General features: G+C 37.0%; 1 protein-coding gene across 1 annotated transcript in view; it reads left to right on the top strand.

Annotated features, from left to right (window-relative positions):
• Positions 1-16,952, top strand: part of Mettl3 (methyltransferase like 3) — a 133,472-nt gene extending 116,520 nt beyond the window's left edge. Inside the window, exons 9-11 of the mRNA XM_089094780.1 lie at positions 772-919; positions 12,862-13,040; positions 16,695-16,952. Of these exons, the coding sequence (XP_088950906.1) occupies positions 772-919; positions 12,862-13,040; positions 16,695-16,797 (430 nt within the window). The 3' untranslated portion in view covers positions 16,798-16,952. The remainder of the gene's footprint in view (positions 1-771; positions 920-12,861; positions 13,041-16,694) is intronic.
• Positions 16,953-17,217: the final 265 nt, after the last annotated feature.

The following is a 17,217-nucleotide window of genomic DNA, read 5'->3' as shown; positions in this document are numbered from 1 at the left end:
AAGAGAATGAGGCTCATATTATGTGCTCACAAGCAAGGTAAACAAGGTCAGAGGTATGAAGTTGTGTGTGTGTTGTTTTTTTTTTATTGTTATTATATACATCATGATTTTTATTATTATTGTCATTCGTTTAAAGTCGTAGAAATCCTCCAGTAGATATTTTGCATATAAAATTAAAACTAGTGACAATGAGATTTTACTAGCATCGATTTTAGATCGATAGTTAATCTATCGATTAACTATCGATTAACTATCAACTAGATCGATAATTTGCTATATATCTAATATATATATTGATTATATAATTAAAATGTAATTTGTTACTGGGTTTTAGTGTCTATTCTTTGACATTAGCCAAAACTCTGGAGTAAAAGAGCGCGATAGTCCAGACACCTTGATGAATGTAGATGACTGGATACATCAGCAACAAACATATCAGCCCTATAGCAAGAATTATCAGCAACTCTCTTCTCAGTATCAAAACAAGCAGGAATATCATTAACGTATTTGAAAAGAATTGTTAATCCAACAACATGGAGTGTTATGGCCATATTTTTCTATTATTTGAAAAGTTGGTTTTGCTTAAGTAAAAGTAGTCGGTTAATATTGTGGCCAAACGAGAGCGTATTTTTTTTACCATATTGCTTTATTCATTTTTCTATTTAGAGCAGTGGTGCTTGGTCGTGAATGCTGAGAACTCTGGGGTTATGACCATATTGCCCCATAACTCCGGGGCCTTTACCTTATTGCTTTATTCATTTTTCCGTCTAGGGCAATGGAGCTTGGTCGTGAATGCTTAGAACTCTGGGGCTATGAACGAGTAGATGAAATCATCTGGGTCAAGACAAACCAACTTCAAAGAATTATTCGAACTGGACGTACTGGCCATTGGTTAAATCATGGAAAAGAGCATTGCCTAGTAAATGCTATTTACCTCTTGTTTGTCTTTCTTGCAATAGCCTTAAGTAACTTTCTTGTTAATTTATAAACTACTGGAGATTTATACTGAATCAAGGATTTATTTTACAACTTCAAACGTTGAAAGATTGACGGTTTTTAGGGCATTACCACATTTTGGTCAATGTTGCCATATTAAACCGTGACATTAAATAAGCAAAGCTAATTAGTTAAATTTCATAATGATTTTTTTCCGTAAAAACTAGGATATTAACAACCTGTTGAATTCCACCCACAAGTACACCTAAGAATATGGGTAACTTGCAAGTGTGGAAACTGGTGCTATTGTCGACCGAAAAAGAATCTTATCTTCGCCATCTAGTGTTTGGTGACACGGCTTTTTTTCAAGCTCTGTAATTATTTTTGTGTCAGGAATCGAGATCAAAACTCTTTATTACCGTAATTTTACAAAAATACACTAATTAAATTTGTTATTCTGATTTTACGCTGAAAAAATACGTAGTGTCGCCTAGCGTTAGATGGCGTTGGCATGTTTTTTTGTTGGCGCTAGTGCCAGTTTCCATTCATATAAGCTATCTATACTCTTTGAGTACACCTTCAAAGCCAATTTACACCTTTGTAGTTTGTAGTGGTTTTTGTTCGTTTCAAGTTTGATTTGCATATTCAATTTGAGTTTCACTCGTTTTAAGATTGATTTATTCATTCACATTAATATTCATTGTATGTTTGTTTGCATTGATTGTTTATTTAATTTCTGTTCGTTCTAAGTTTCATTTATAGGCTACTTCAATAGTAAAATATTTTTTTTTCGTTTTAAGCTTGATTTTCATATTCAATCTAAGCATTACTTGCTTTAAGAGCTATTTATTCATTTATATTATTACTTGTTCTATGTTTTTTGCTATGATTGTTTATTTTATTTCTGTTTGTTTTGGGTTTCATTTATTCTTTAATAGTAATTTCAGGTCGTTTTGAGTTTGAGTTTTAACAGGTATTTGTATCTGCTGAGCTTAACTTGAAAATGACCTTCAATTTTCTTTAAAAAACTTATGTTTCGGAAAGTTTTTTTAATTAATTTTTGTTCGTTTTTGATTGCAAAAGTTTCAAGTTTTTAAAAATTCCTTATTTCAAAATCAAACTTAAACAAAAAATCAAATGTTCATCAAAGTATCAAAACTGGTATCAAAGTAACAATATCAAAGTGACAAAATGGGTTTGTGTCAACCTCGGAGTTTTTATTATCTGATGTTTGAATTTTTAACAAAATGGCTATCTCAAAATTATTATCGAATGGGTTTAGGGAAAAAGGGCGTGGGGGGGAGCTAATCGCCCTTCGGTCTCTTTTGACTCTTTAAAAGGGAACTAAAACTTTCTATTTTCAACCAAATGAGCCCTCTCTGAAGTTTATACGAGCACCCCTTCTATAAGAACCATATATACCCCCAGAGTATAACTTACGATGCCTGTCCCTGGGTCCTGGGGGGTTGTGTCAACCCCATAGTTTTAATATCTGATGTTTGAACTATTTGTAACAAAATGGTCGCCTCAAATTTTTATCGGATGGGTTTATCCATCCGATAAATCCAAAGGTGTGGAGCGTGGGAGGGGCTAGTTGCCCTCTGATCTATTTTTACTCTGAGAAAATGAACTAGAACTTTTAATTTCCATTCAAATGAGCCCTCTCTGAAGTTTATACGAGCATCCCTTTCATAAGAACCATATACGGCCCCAGGACATAGCTTACAATGCGTGCCCCCCGGGCTTAGCGGGGTTGTGTCGACCTTTGAAGTATTTTTTAAAAAATTGTTATCTCAAAATTTGTATCGGATGGGTTTGGGAAAAAATGGTGTTGGGTGGGGCTAGGGGCCCTCTGATCTCTTTTAACTCCTAAAACTTGAACTAGAAATTTCAATTCAAATCAGCCGTCTCTGAAGTTTATACGAGCATCCCTTCCATAAGAACCATAAATGTCCCCTGGGTTTAATTTGCAACGCCTGCCCTCGGGCCCTTTGTGGTTGTGTCGACACCTGAGTTTTTGTTATCTGACTTTTGAACAATTTTTAACTTAATGGCTATCTCAAAATTTTTATCGGATACATTTAGGGAAAAAAGGGCGTAGGGAGGGGGGGGCTAGTTGCCCTCCAGTCTCTTTTGACTCTCAAAAACTGAACTAAAACTTTCAATTTCCAATCAAATCAGCCCTCTCTGAATTTTTTATGACCATCCCTTCCATAAGAACCATATATTCCCCCAGGGCATAACTTACAACGACACATTGTTCAGCATAGTTGATTTCCAGACAGAAATTATGTTTTTGAGGAGGACACTCTCCCACAGCCCCCAGGGCAAGGGTTTTAAGTTATGCCCTGGGGCATATAAGGATTTTATAGAAGGAGTTGTCCTAGAAACTTCAAAAAAGCCTTATTCGATTGGAAATTCAAATGGCTAGTGCCCTTTTTAATAGTCGAAAAAGATTGGAGGGCAACTAACCCCCCTCTCACGCCCACCTTTTCCCCACACATCCAGTCACAATTTTGAGATAGCTATTTTATTCAACGCAGTTTTAAGTTCTGGTAATTAGGTCTTTGAGGATGACAACTCCCCCCCCCACAGCCCTCAGGGCAAGGGTTGTAAGTTATGCCCTGGGGGCATATAAGGTTTTTATAGAACGCGTGGTCGTAGAAACTTCAAAAAGGGCTCATTCAATTGGAATTGAAATGGCTATTTCCCTTTTTAATAGTCAAAAGTGATTGGAAGGCAACTAACACCCCTTCCACGCCCACCATTTCCCCAATCACATCCAATCAAAATTTTGAGATAGTTATTTTGTTCCACGCAGTTCAAAGTTCAGGAAGGTTTTACCTTTGAGCAGGACACTCCCCCCCCCCACAGTCTTCAGGACAAAGGTTATAAGTTAGGCCCTGGGGGGCATATAAGGTTTTTATTGAAATCTTTGTCGTAGAAACTTGAAAAAGGGCTCATTCGATTGGAAATTCAAAGGGCCAGTGCCTTTTTTAATAATTGAAAGTGATTTGAGGGCAACTAACCCCCCTCTCACGCCCAACTTTTCCCCAAACACTTCCAATCAAAATTTTTAGATAGACATTTTATTGAACGTAGTTGAAAGTTTCGGAATTAGGTCTTTAAGGATGACAACCCCCCCCCCCCCCCACACACACACACATCCCTCAGGGCAAGTGTTGTAAGTTATGCCCTGGGTGCATATAAGGTTTTTATTGAAAGCGTTGTCGTAGAAACTTCAAAAGGGCTCATTCAATTGGAAATTGAAAGGGCTAGTGCCTTTTTTAATAGTTGAAAGTAATTGGAGAGCGACTAACGCCCCTCTCACGCCCACCAATTTCCCAAACACATCCAATTAAAATTTTGAGATATCCATTTCGTTCAACGTAGTTGAATGTTCTGGAAATTATGATTTTGAGGATGACAAACCACCCAAACCCCTCAGGGCAAGGGATGTAAGTTTTGCCTTGGGGCATATAAGTTTCTTATAGAAAGTGTTTTCGTTGAGACTTCAAAAAGGGCTCATTCGATTAGAAAACCCTATGTTCTACACCCTATGCTTTCTAAAAGCCAGAATATAATTTGTACTTTACTGGAAAATAATTCTTTTAAATGTTTTCACTCATAACTTTAAAAAAATAAAAATTAATTAAGATTTTAAGGAATAAATATCAGCATATGTATATTAAACTGACAATGCATATTTTTTTCAGTAAATTCATTTGAATTTTTTTCAGTAAAGTACAAATTATATTCTGGCTTTCAGAAAGCCCCACTCAGATTAATTTCTGTTCGTTTTTAATTTGACTTATTTTAATTTTTGTTTGTTTTGTGTTTCATTTATTTATTGATACTGATTTGTGGTAGTTGTATGCTTGGTAGATTATTTGATTCTATTTTTGTTCATTTTGCGTTTAATGGAGTTCCTTACTTTTTTTTGAAAAAACTTATTTTTCGCAAAAAGTTTTTTTGATTAATCTATAAGAAAAAAACGATATTGAATCCTGATTATTAGTACAGGCAAATGGAGGTTTGACCCGAAACAAATTGCAACAGAAATGATTCTTACACCATCTTGTAGAAAAAAAAAAACTGAACGACATATCCATTTTTGCATATTCTGAGTCGACGCAAAATAACGGTTTTTTGGCTTTTAATGCGATTTTTGTTACGTTTTCCGGAAAAAAATATAATTTTAGTATCCGACCGTTTTTCTTGAAATGAAGTATGATTCTGATGCAGAATGACAAGCTGAGACAGAAAATGAAGTCCGATTGGGTGTCTGGTGCAAAACAAAAAGTTTCACTATCATCAATATGCGTTGCGGTAATTTTTGTAAAGACAATCAATCGGCACTTGTTATTCAACAAATGATCGGTTGTTCGTAAAAATACCTGAACTAGGCACTAGTATAAGACACTTCGAAGGCTAAGTAATGCAATAAAAATGAAAATCTTCACATTCATCACTCAGTGTTTTAAAGATTTCAAAGTTTATTCCCAAGATTTGACTGAGAAATCAATTAGACGAAGACCTCAAGTAATGCCAGAAAGTCGAGTAGAAAACTAGTTCCGGTCAGTGACAGTCATAACCTTTATTTAAATTCACCATCTACTCCGAGAAAAAATTTTATTCGAAATTCCGCCATCTAATAGTCGAGTAATACTTTCCGGTGAATCTGCTAGTGTTCAGATGAATGATTAGCGCAGGTAAGAGGTCGGATTTTATAATGGTGGTTTGGAACTGAATACTTTAAAAGTTTAAAGTATAAATTATTTTACTTTACTGCTTTGCGTCAAATTATTTTATTTTTCATGTCAGTTTAATTTTTTTGTTTTTTTTTTTTGTTTTACAGCGACATCTATTGAGAAGACAATTGTCCCCTGAAATACACCTTGTACCAACAGGTGACCTCATCATCACGACAGGTTAACTTTAAAAGTAGTTGCAATAGAAGTAGTAGTAGTAAATGTTGCACTAACAGTAGCGTTAGCAGTAGTGTGCGCATATTGCCTTTTGATGAGACGATATTTCCCCTTTAAGCATTCTCTGAAAGTTCCAACTTAATACCCCAATTAATTCTTGAGCTAGGCTAGTTTGACGCTGTGCATGCACACAGCGTCTTTGGATTTAGTTCAACTTTCCCCTCAGTATTGTAAATGGAGAAGTATGATAGTAGTAGCTCAAGTAGTATTGGTAGCATGCAAATATTGTCTTTTGATCATATCCCTTATCATTCCCTGAATTTTCCCAATTAATATACTTACTTATTCCTGTGTTTCACCCTTTTGACAATCTGTGTAAACATAACGTGTTTTCATTTAGTTCAACACTTTCCTCAACATTCTCTGTAAGGCTCATTTGAATATCCCTCGTCTTCTTGGAAAGTAAAGTTCAAACAAACATAGCCCTCTCAATAACGTATCCATGTGCAACAATGAAGTAATTGCCTTGCCTATAGCCGTTGTCTTGAAGACTTTGGGGACGTTGACATCCCTATAGACATTATTACTGGACCTTTCAACAAGGCTGAACAAAATAAATCTCTTAAAATTTCGATCAGATATGTTTTGCTTAATAACTCTTTTTTTTTTTTATAGCGAGATGTCTACTCAGTTGGAGCACTGCAGAATCTGCAAAATAAATGTCGAATACGACTCACATTACACGATTATTACACAGAAAGGAGCTGCCGGAATTAACCAATCTAGTCAGATGCGAAGGGATACCGTTGTGGTCACTGCCGGACAGAAGGTCCATGAGTTATGCAGAAAAAATTATACACACAGGCGTAACATTGACAATGACACTCAAAGGCGAAAGGATGAGTGGCTAGCTAAAATTTCCACTGCCAAGTGCGAGTTGCGGTCGAGTACTTCACAGTTCAGGTTTAACGAGTGTTGCTTGAACACGGTTCTTGAACGCGAGGTTCTTGAACACGTGTATGCGCCCAATACTGTTCCCCACCTTCTCAGCGGAAAAGCGATCGCTAGAGCAGTACGTGGACATTTACTTATTGACGCTGCGCTACACGCCATTCTGCTTTCTGAGGTTTTTGCCGACAACCAAGCTAGTGATGATGAGCCAAGACTACAATCCGAAGAAATTGTGGAACTCAGAAACCTATACGAGAAACTGATGAATAAGGAAGTAGTTGCTGAGGTTGCAGAAGGCAATCCTTCCTTAGAAAAAAATACAGGAATTCATCAGCAGCAAGAGAAAAAAACTGCTCCAGTGTCGAACATCAAAGCTTTGGTTCCAGTATTTGGACATGATTGTGATTCTACGAAACTTTGTAAAAGGAGAACGAACTGGGTCATGGGAGCTCTATCTGAAGTCTACCTCAGACATGTTACCTTACCTGGCGGCTGCAGGACACAACCACTATACGAAATCATGCCATCTTAACCTCCAACGAATGGACAAGCTCCAAGATATCCATCCTACGGTTTACCAGGCTTTCCAGAGTGGCATGCATGTAGTAAGACGTTCTGATAGATTCTGGGCTGGACTCTCCACAGATCTTGTCATTGAGCAGGAGCTTATGCGCTCTCTTAAAACCTGTGGTGGCCTTACCAACGGCAGCGGCATGACAGAGGCTCAGAGGTCCTTATGGGTTTTGTCGCGACCAGTCTGCTCTACAGTAAACCTTCTGATGGAACGTATCTCACAAATTCTGTACGTTACAAGCGATCAGCACAAGGAGATGTCAGAGCCGATGCAACTGAGATACTGCAAAGATACGCAGACGATTATCGAGTTTCTGGAAAGGGGTTCACCATTTGAGGGAGATGTTCAGTTAAGAAGCATAGCAAATGGTCTAACTGCCTATCCGTCTGCCAACGTTGATTCTGCCAAAGATGTTGGCATAAAAGTCATTGACGCCATGTCTGTACAGGTGGTCTCTGACTTTGTTTTTCGACGAAAATAACCGGAATTCCTGATTACCACAACGCAAAGCCCACGGGTTTACTGCACACGACGAGACCCGACTCTTCTTTTTCAGAGGTTTATCATGATCACGAAAAGGATCAATCTTACGGAAACTGAGTACTTTCAACACGAACTGTGTTCCTACCCAGCGTCACTTTTTGACAGCTCCTGCATGCTCCGGACTGCGAACAAACAAGAACTTGCAAAGGCCATAGCCCAGGCGTGCAACCTTGAGAAGCATTCATTTCCCCTCCCCGAAGGCACTCGATATATCCTAGACGGTGGAGCTCTGCTGCACAGGATACCATGGACAAACAATGAAAGATACCTGGAGATTCTAGACCATTATGCAACTTACGTGACAGGAAAGTACCCTTCTGCCACTATCGTTTTCGACGGCTACGATGGTGGGGCTTCCATAAAAGATATGGCTCACTCGTTGAGGAGTCGTACAGTTGGCCGTGAGATCTTCTTCACAGCAGATATGCAGCTCAAGCTGAAGAAAGAAGAGTTCTTATCTTGCAAGAAAAATAAAGCCAGGTTTATCTGCGCTTTGGCTGATCATCTCCGTGCAAAGGGTGTCTCTGTCTCCCAGGCATCAGGTGACGCAGATGTCCCGATTGTGGAAGCTGCTGTTGCCTCTTCACGGTATCACGACACTGCCGTAGTTGGGGACGATACCGATCTATTGGCTCTCTTATGCTACCACTGTGACTTGTCAAGCAAGAAACTATTCTTCGCACTTGAGCCAAAGTCGAATAAAGCTCCCCGAATATGGGATATACACACCCTGAAAGAGAAACTGGGACAAGATACTTGTCATCTGATCCTTTTCGCTCACGCCCTGTTAGGCTGTGACTCTACTTCGCGAATCCACGGTATGGGAAAAGGTCTTGCACTGAAGAGGCTGATAGAAGACAATGATTTCCGAACATCAGCTGCAGTGTTCATGTAGAATTCCCCTTCGAAGGAGGAAATCAAGACCGCTGGTGAAGACGCCCTGCTGATCATATACGGTTCGTCGAAAGGAGGGAACTTGAACAAACTCCGCAGAGAAGTTTTTGAAAAGAAAGTGACAACGGCAAACTCTTTTGTTCACCCAGAACATCTGCCACCAACTTCTGATGCAGCCAAGTTTCATAGCTATAGAGTTTTTTATCAAGTTCAGGTATGGACCGGGGAGCCTGATCCGGAACTGAAAGCCGAGGAATGGGGATGGAAGAATAAAGATGACTTCTCGTACCCATTAACAACTGACCTCCCACCAGCCCCGCGTATGCTCCTAAAGATCGTGAAGTGCTCCTGTCGTGTACAGTGTAGTTCAGCGAGGTGTAGCTACTTTAAAAACGGCTTAGTTTGTACTTCAGCATGCAGAACCTGCAAGGGAACAATGTGTTCCAACTCCCCAAAAATCGACAGCAACAATGATGAAGAGAACCTAGAACCCTAGTCGTTAATCCATTCCAAATGAAAAAGTTGTGAAACTAGTCGGAATCTGATTCTCTATTTTGTATTTTTTATAAGATTGATTCTATTTAATAGACTGTGAAGATTAGACACTATGGGTTGACCCTAAATTGTATACGAAGAGTGTTTTAAGTGTGATTTACGATACTGACCACTGAAAACCAGTTCGGTTTGTAATTCACTTTCCCTAATTATTTTCTAAAAAAATGTAGATCATTCATTAATGATTACGATTTTTTTTTCTGGTTCAGTGAACAACCTATTTGATTCTATTTTCGGTCTCAGCTCGTGATTCTACGTCAGAACCACACTTTCATTCAAGAAAATCGGGCTACAACGAAAATTGTATTTTTTAGGCGAAAAAAGTCGAAAAAATACAGTTACTTTTTTTATGGTGCTTCTTACGCTAAATCCGACTTCGTTTTCGGTCTCGCCATGTTATTTTGGGTTAGAATCATACTTCCGTTCAAGAAAAACCGATGTCCACGAAAATTGCGATATTTATTCGAATAACGAAAAAAATAGCATTAAAAGCCAAAAAACGGTTATTTTGCGTCGACTCAGAATATGCGAAAATTTATATGTTGTTCAGGTTTTTTTTCTCTACAAGATGGTGTAAAAATCATTTCTGTTGCACTTTGTTTCGGGTCGACCTCTTTTTGGAGCTCATTTTCCTGTACTATATGTTGTCTTACATTTTATTTGTGTAATAAGAATATTGCATTTTTTCACATTTTATTGACGGCTTTTTTTTTACATTATATGACGGCTTTATTGTTGGTTTATTTTTGGTTTATTTTTTATTTTCATTTTGGTTTATTTTCTTTGTTCATTTTTGGTTTAATGGAGTTCTTTACTTTTTTTTGAAAAAACTTATTTTGTGCAAAAAGTTTTTTTGATTAATCTATAAGAAAAAAACGATATTGAATCCTGATTATGTTGTCTTACATTTTATTTGGGTTATAAGAATATTGCATTTTTTTACATAATTTTTTACATTATATGACGGCTTTATTGTTGGTTTATTTTTGGTTTATTTTTTATTTTTTATTTTTATTTTTTATTTTGGTTTATTTTCTTTGTTCATTTTTGGTTTAATGGAGTTCTTTACTTTTTTTTGAAAAAACTTATTTTGTGCAAAAAGTTGTTTTGATTGATCTATAAGAAAAAAACGATATTGAATCCTGATTATGTTGTCTTACATTTTATTTAAGTTATAAGAATATTGCATTTTTTTACATTTTATTGACGGCTTTTTTTTACATTATTTGACGGCTTTATTGAAAGCCGTCAAAGAATAATATGCCTAAGAATTTAATTAAGTGTTAACTTGGTGAAGCAACATTTTAATTTTCTGTTGCTTGTACATATTTGTACATAAGACGACAAAATTGAAAAGTTTGGATATCTGAGGAATTCCACATTTTTCATGGAGCATCATATGCTTAAAGAAGATGGTTCTTTCAGATTACTGCAGCGAGCGTACCTCTGCAAGTGTACAATTCATTTATTGATGGTAGTGTTATAGATGGTTAATTGCATGGTCCTATATGTTACTAATTCAGCTATTTGTCATAAATTTGACTTGATAAAAAAAACTGTACTATGGCTTGTTTTTTCGGGTTTTTTTTACAATGAAAATATAAAAAAAGAGCCTTTTCAGTGAAATTCTGTAGCAATTGAACTACTCAGTGGTGCTAATAACAGATCTAAGGGTTCGGATGGTTTTTTGATGCTGCTACAGAGAAAATAAATTCAGGCTTAATAAAAGATATATTCAAGCTGGCAATATAGTTCAGATATCTTATCAAAGATTTTGGTCGTCTTTTAAAAAAATACTTTTAGTATTTGTAGATTTTGTATTAAAAGTTACAATTTTTGCAACATGACTGTGGGGTCAGAATTGTGCGAACAAGCTTAAAAAAGCCGAGTTTTCCATTTTTATTTTAATCTTTTAAATTTCAGGGAATAGTAAAGAGAGCATCATATGCTAAAAAAAGATGGTTCTTTCAGCTTGCAGTGGTGGGCTATTTTAATATTTGTTATGTCTTTGGTGATTATTACCCCTTTTTCCAGTTACCCCCTTTTTCTCTTCCCTCTTCTTCTACCTTTTGAGAAGAAGAAGATATATTTTCTTTGTTGGTTTCTTTCTTGTGATAAAGGAGGCGCATCGGATTCGACATCTCTGACGGTTTCGTTATAAGTTGATGCATATAAGTTGTATAATATGATAGATATTTATTGGCAAAAAAACTATTACAAACCCTAGTGCGCCGAATTTGCATTTCTTAGTAAAAAAAATACAATAACAACACATTGTTACCACTGTAATGAAGACACAACAGGTATCAGTCAGAAAATACAAAATAAAAGTCATAAATATAGCTGCTAATCTATATGAAACGTAAAAAAGAGCGTGTTTATACATTGATATTTTAGGAGTCGTATATCCTTGTAGTTCTATTTTCTAGGGATCTTCTCAAGGGGGTATCCATGATTTTGTTCAGGGGGGGGGGGTATTTTTGGGGTGAAGGGGGAGTGCTACAAAAAAACTTAAAAATGCATAAAAATTTGTTTATATGCAGTTTTGGTAGGTTTTTACGAGTAAGACATTAATTTCGGGAACGGGTTTAAACCCTGGACCCCCCCCCCCTCGGATATGGCCTAAGGTCTTCGTATGATTTGAAATTATCTCTTGTTTTCTGTGTGCGCATCTATAAATTTTCGCTTGAACAGTGAAAAATAACATGCCTAGGAATTTAGAATAAGTTAAAAGCCAATACAAAATTATATTTCTGCATTTTGCAATCAAGTTATTCTGTAGCATTATTTTCTACCGCATACATATTTACTGATTCATGTCCAAATGTGTCTTTATCCCTCTTTTGTATCAAGCTCTTTTAGCAGAATGTTGATGAAGAACCGTTGACTGAAAACTGTGGTTAGTAATAAAATCGAAAAAAATTACCTTTGCATCTAGACTGACTAGATTTTTTTTTTTTTTTTTTTACACAAATTATGTTCCTAGAAATTTCAACAAAGATTACGGGTATTATAGTTTTAGAAATTGTTCGGCTGTATTGATAGGCTAATAAAAATGGTAAAAATTGGATATAGGATAGGTTAAAATAGGATATATAATGATTATGATATAAATGGGATAAAATAGTTATAGGTTAGGTAGGATTAAAAACCTCAAAAACTCTGGAGTGCTATACAAAGAGACCGAAAAGGGGGAGAAAATTATAAATTTTCAAAAAGTATTGCTAATGGAGATGGTCTTGACCAAGATTTTAAGTAGGGAAGAGGGGTGATGGCATTTTTTTGTCTTCTTTCAGTTTCTGAGGAAAGAGGACGGTAAAATCTCTTCCACCTCTCCCTAGTGCTGCCCTGCTAATAAACGCATAGTTTGAACTGAATAAATGAAATTTACGATGAAGTTTAAGTAATCTCTGCTTTTTAATCTACTTTGTACATATGCCTTATATTTTTTTTTTTTTCTTAAACATATTAATGTTATAGGTCGGAATGAAAGGAAATCCTAAGAGTATAAACCGTGGCTTAGATTGTGACGTCATTGTGGCAGAAGTTAGAGCCACGAGCCATAAGCCGGATGAAATATATGGCATAATCGAGAGGTTGTCACCAGGAACTAGGAAGATAGAGCTTTTCGGGAGGCCACACAACGTGCAGCCTAACTGGTAAAAAAAAATTCATTACTATAAAGAAATGAAAAATGGTAAATTTTTCTTTAAGTGTGTCTACTGTAGTGTTACGCCGGGATGATGCTAATTGGGATGTTCACGATTTCAATGTATGGAGTCTCATATTTTAGGAAAGGGAGGGGGTGATTCATAACAGGGGTGCGTCAAAAGATGTGGTTGAATTATTTGGGGTAAACTATGACAGAAAGTTATATTTACATAGTAAAACAGTGCCCCCTGGATTCGATTTTGCAAACAGTTTAGTGATACATATTATCTTTGGAATTGATCTGTTTTTAAATTTTTCTATTTTTGGCTTCTTTAGTCTATTTTTCTAAAATTCTCCAGAAAAAAAGGCCTTCTCATTTACCAAGTTGATTTCGACTTCCATGTTGATTTCACAAGCGATTCCCACGTTTATATGTTGGGTATAACTTTCTTATCTGTCGTAAGTGCATTCTCTAAAGAAAAGAAAAAATAAATATTGTCCATTGTATGAAAGGATCAAGATCCTGCAGAGTCATTGCTGACGCAGTGATCGCTGGTGCAAAGGTATCAGATCGAAGTTTCAGTTGCTGGGCCTTTTTTAGAGGGGTAAGTAACAAGTCTGTAGTCCAACCTCGGTGCAGTAGGGATCCCCGGGCGCCGTATTACAAAGCAGAGTCTCATTCCATTTCGCTACTTAAGGGCGTTATCCAAGGGCGTAGGCAGCATCTTGTCTAGGGAGGGGGGGGGCGGGAGGGGGGAATCGAGATTCTATGATGGATTGGGGATGAGGTTATATCGGTAATATCTTTTAATTCTTTTCATTCAAACCCATTTGAAATGCCGCAAGGTAGTGTTGTGTACAGAGTTGCCACGACGGTCAGTGCCTAAATTGCTTAAATTGCCCATTTTTGTGTTCTAAATAGCGATTTCTGGTGCTACATGGCTTGCGCCACGGCCTGGTGCGTGTCGCGGCCTGTTTCACGACACGCGCATGGTCTGTTTAAGGGTACTTGGATTAATAATAGGTCAACATTTTAATCTTTTTTGCCTGGTTATTTCAAACTTAGCGCCAATCTTTCGAAACAACTACGGCAAAAGGCGGCCCGTCCTTGTTGTTAGTCTCTCTGCCTTTTTTCAAAACATCAAGTCACATTACACTACGGTTAGATAACAGTGTTATGTTCTAAGAATTCAATTCAAAAGTTTAACCATTAATTGGCAGGGTGAGGTCTCTCAGACCCCAGCGCTAAGTTTTTTATACTACTAGGAGGCTGATATCTCGTGTATTCTTCGGACCAGTTGAGTACTAAAGTTCGGTAAAAGAACATCTCGAAATCACTTACAGGTACGTAGATACAGGGCTCTGGGGTCTGACAGACCCCATCCTGCAGTTTATGTAACTTTTTTGTGGCTTAGCAGAAAAAAAATCAACCTTAGTTTTTACTAGCTTTTTAGAGAACCAATTAGTTTTATTTCAACTTATTCAAGTGTCCTCCATTCGAAAGAAAAAAATCTTCGTTTTTACTAGACCCTTTTTAGTTCAGTTCTCTTAGTAATTCTAATTTCCTTTGATTTTTAGAGCTGGAAAAGAGTATTTATAGCTAGAATATGGTCTCCAATGAAACAACCTGAAACGTATTTGAAACAAGTCAACGTTATAGAGATGCGAGCCTTTTTAGACCTTCTGTATCTCTCTAGAGTATTCAAGTCGGGCAGTGAAGATTGCGAATGTCTCTTTGCAGCTGATAGAACTGGGCGGGACATTTTTCACGCTAAGATGAGCCTGATGCGATTCTAGTTTCAGGAACGCTGTCTTCGGTTCTATGATAGGAACGCATGTCACGAAAGAGACGGATCTCTAGCTCCCATCAAAGAGGTTTTTGACCTCTTCATCGGAAACTGCAAAGCAAATTACTCACCAGGCGAGTACTTGGCGATTGATGAAATGCTAGTTGCATTTAGAGGACGGTGCAAATTTAAGAAGTAAATTTGTTCTAAACTGAATAAGTTTAGATTCAAGATTTAATGTACAGCGTTCTTGAAGACATTGATGAGTTCTTGACTGGAAAGGAAACACCTATAGTTGAAATCCATAATGATTCAGTTCCAACGTGAACATTACCCTTGTTGACCTCTTGAAGAGCTGGAACACCAACATCACAGCCGGCAACTTGTTCACGTCCATAGAGCTCATTGAAATGCTCAGACCGTTGCGAATGACATACGGAAACACGGGGAAAAAGAATGAAAGATAGATCCCCCCCCCCCTCTTTCCTTGCCAGTCATACAAGAGAACCTAACTCGTCCATCTTCGAATTTAGAGACCATCTGAACCTCGTATCATATGTTCCAAAGAAAAAAAAGCTGTTGTTCTTCCTTTGTTGATCCATGTTTCAGCAGCAATTGAACATGAGAGTAGTAAACCAGAGATCAGCATGACATACAAACCAACAAAAAACGGAGTGGACTCTCCAGACCAAAAGCTGTCCACTTACACGACTAGCCGCCGCACGAGAAGATGGTTCAAGAAGGTGTGGCATACGATCATGGACATAGGTGGAGTCAATCCCAATGTCATTCTGAGCTACTCAACGCCCCAGGAAAAGAGTTGACCCGAAGAAAAATGCGGATAGAGCTAGGACGATCCCTCATCGACCGGCAAATTAGGATCAAAGCAACCCCCCAAAGGATTCAACGAGCACTACGTAATTTGATCAAGAGCCATACATGATTTTTAGCTGAGAATGTTCCCCGTAAATTTTCTTCGGGTCCCAGTCACTGAAAAGGTGGTTGTGTCATTTGCCCCCTAAGCAAGGACAGAAAATCCAAATATACGTGCAGTTCGTGCCAAAAAAAAATATGTATGTATGGAATATACCAAGTTCCTCCGCCCGAAATGCGAATAGTGGAATGATTTTGGTGTTTTAGTATTTCTAACTGATATATCTAAATATTTCGTAAGCGAAATTGGGATAAATTTGCAACTGTATTTTTCTCGAATTTTTAAAAAGCGGGATTCCGCAGACCCCATCCTGCAGTTAGTGTGACTTTTATCCTCACTGCCAGTAAACGGTTAAATTGGGCGATATTAAATATTAAAATTGATATGTCTGTATATCGGACCAAAAATCAATATTGAACATCGAAATGTAAATATCGACATCGGAAATAATTTAGGAAATTTCTTTTTATTTCCAGCTTTTTCAACCATCTACCACTTTTTCAACCATTTTAACCCTCCAACAGAAAATTCCAACACGCAAAAAGTTTTCGTTAATATCTAGCGTAAATTTGAAGTTCTAGGGGGGGGGGGGGGGGGCCGGTGCCCCTCCCCCGGCTCCCAACACGTTGTCCAGTGGACAGTAAACAATATTTTAAAAGTCCAATATAATTTGCTCCATGCCAAAATGTATTTCAGAGCATTTTTTGTGCTGACGCATAAACAACACCAAAACTACTCATTAATGTTTTTAACCAATGAGTGATGCATTAAAATCGAAACCTAAACTATATATTCTTCCCCTTATTACGTAAGTCATAGACTTAATCGATTTAACCTATAAATGTCTCATATCTATTTTCTCCTGTTTCTTTTTCGTCTTATTTGCTCATTGTAATTGAAGTGATATTTTAATACGTTATTATAAGTTGTTTTTATTGCAGGGTTACTTTAGGCAATCAATTAGATGGCGTTCGCCTCATTGATCCAGATATTGTGAGAGCCTTCAGAGCCAAATATCCAGATGGCATTGTACCGTCAAGTTGATTTGTAATGAGCGCGAAGTGATGTATCAGCGTGAAACGTTAAATTTTCTCTAGGCCCTTTTTTTATGTGCCAATTCATTCAAAATAAATACATGAAAGTGAAATTAAACTTTTTTTCACAGTTTTTGTATTTTTTAAATAATCATAAAGTGTTTTCTTATTGTCCGTTGTTATTTTGTCAGCTTGAAAAAATATTGTTGATATCTTTTGAGTCATGAATATAAAGGTATGACATTATGGAAGGTACCGTGCAAAAAGAAACAACAAACAAACCGTAAGGGTAGTTTGCAATAAGAACTAACGAATATTTCATTTATGTGTACTTAAAAACTAAAATTTTCATCTAAATCGAAATCTTTTTGGTTTAAAAAAAACAAAAAACTGGTATCAACACGAAACTTTTTTGGTAATTGAGTAATTG

Source organism: Artemia sp. Qi Xiang Cuo, chromosome 9 (assembly GCF_049724085.1).
Source record: "Artemia sp. Qi Xiang Cuo chromosome 9, ASM4972408v1, whole genome shotgun sequence".
In the NCBI taxonomy this organism is placed as follows: domain Eukaryota; kingdom Metazoa; phylum Arthropoda; class Branchiopoda; order Anostraca; family Artemiidae; genus Artemia; species Artemia sp. Qi Xiang Cuo.
Note: the sequence above shows the minus strand (reverse complement) of the source record. Positions and strands in the feature narration are given on the sequence as shown.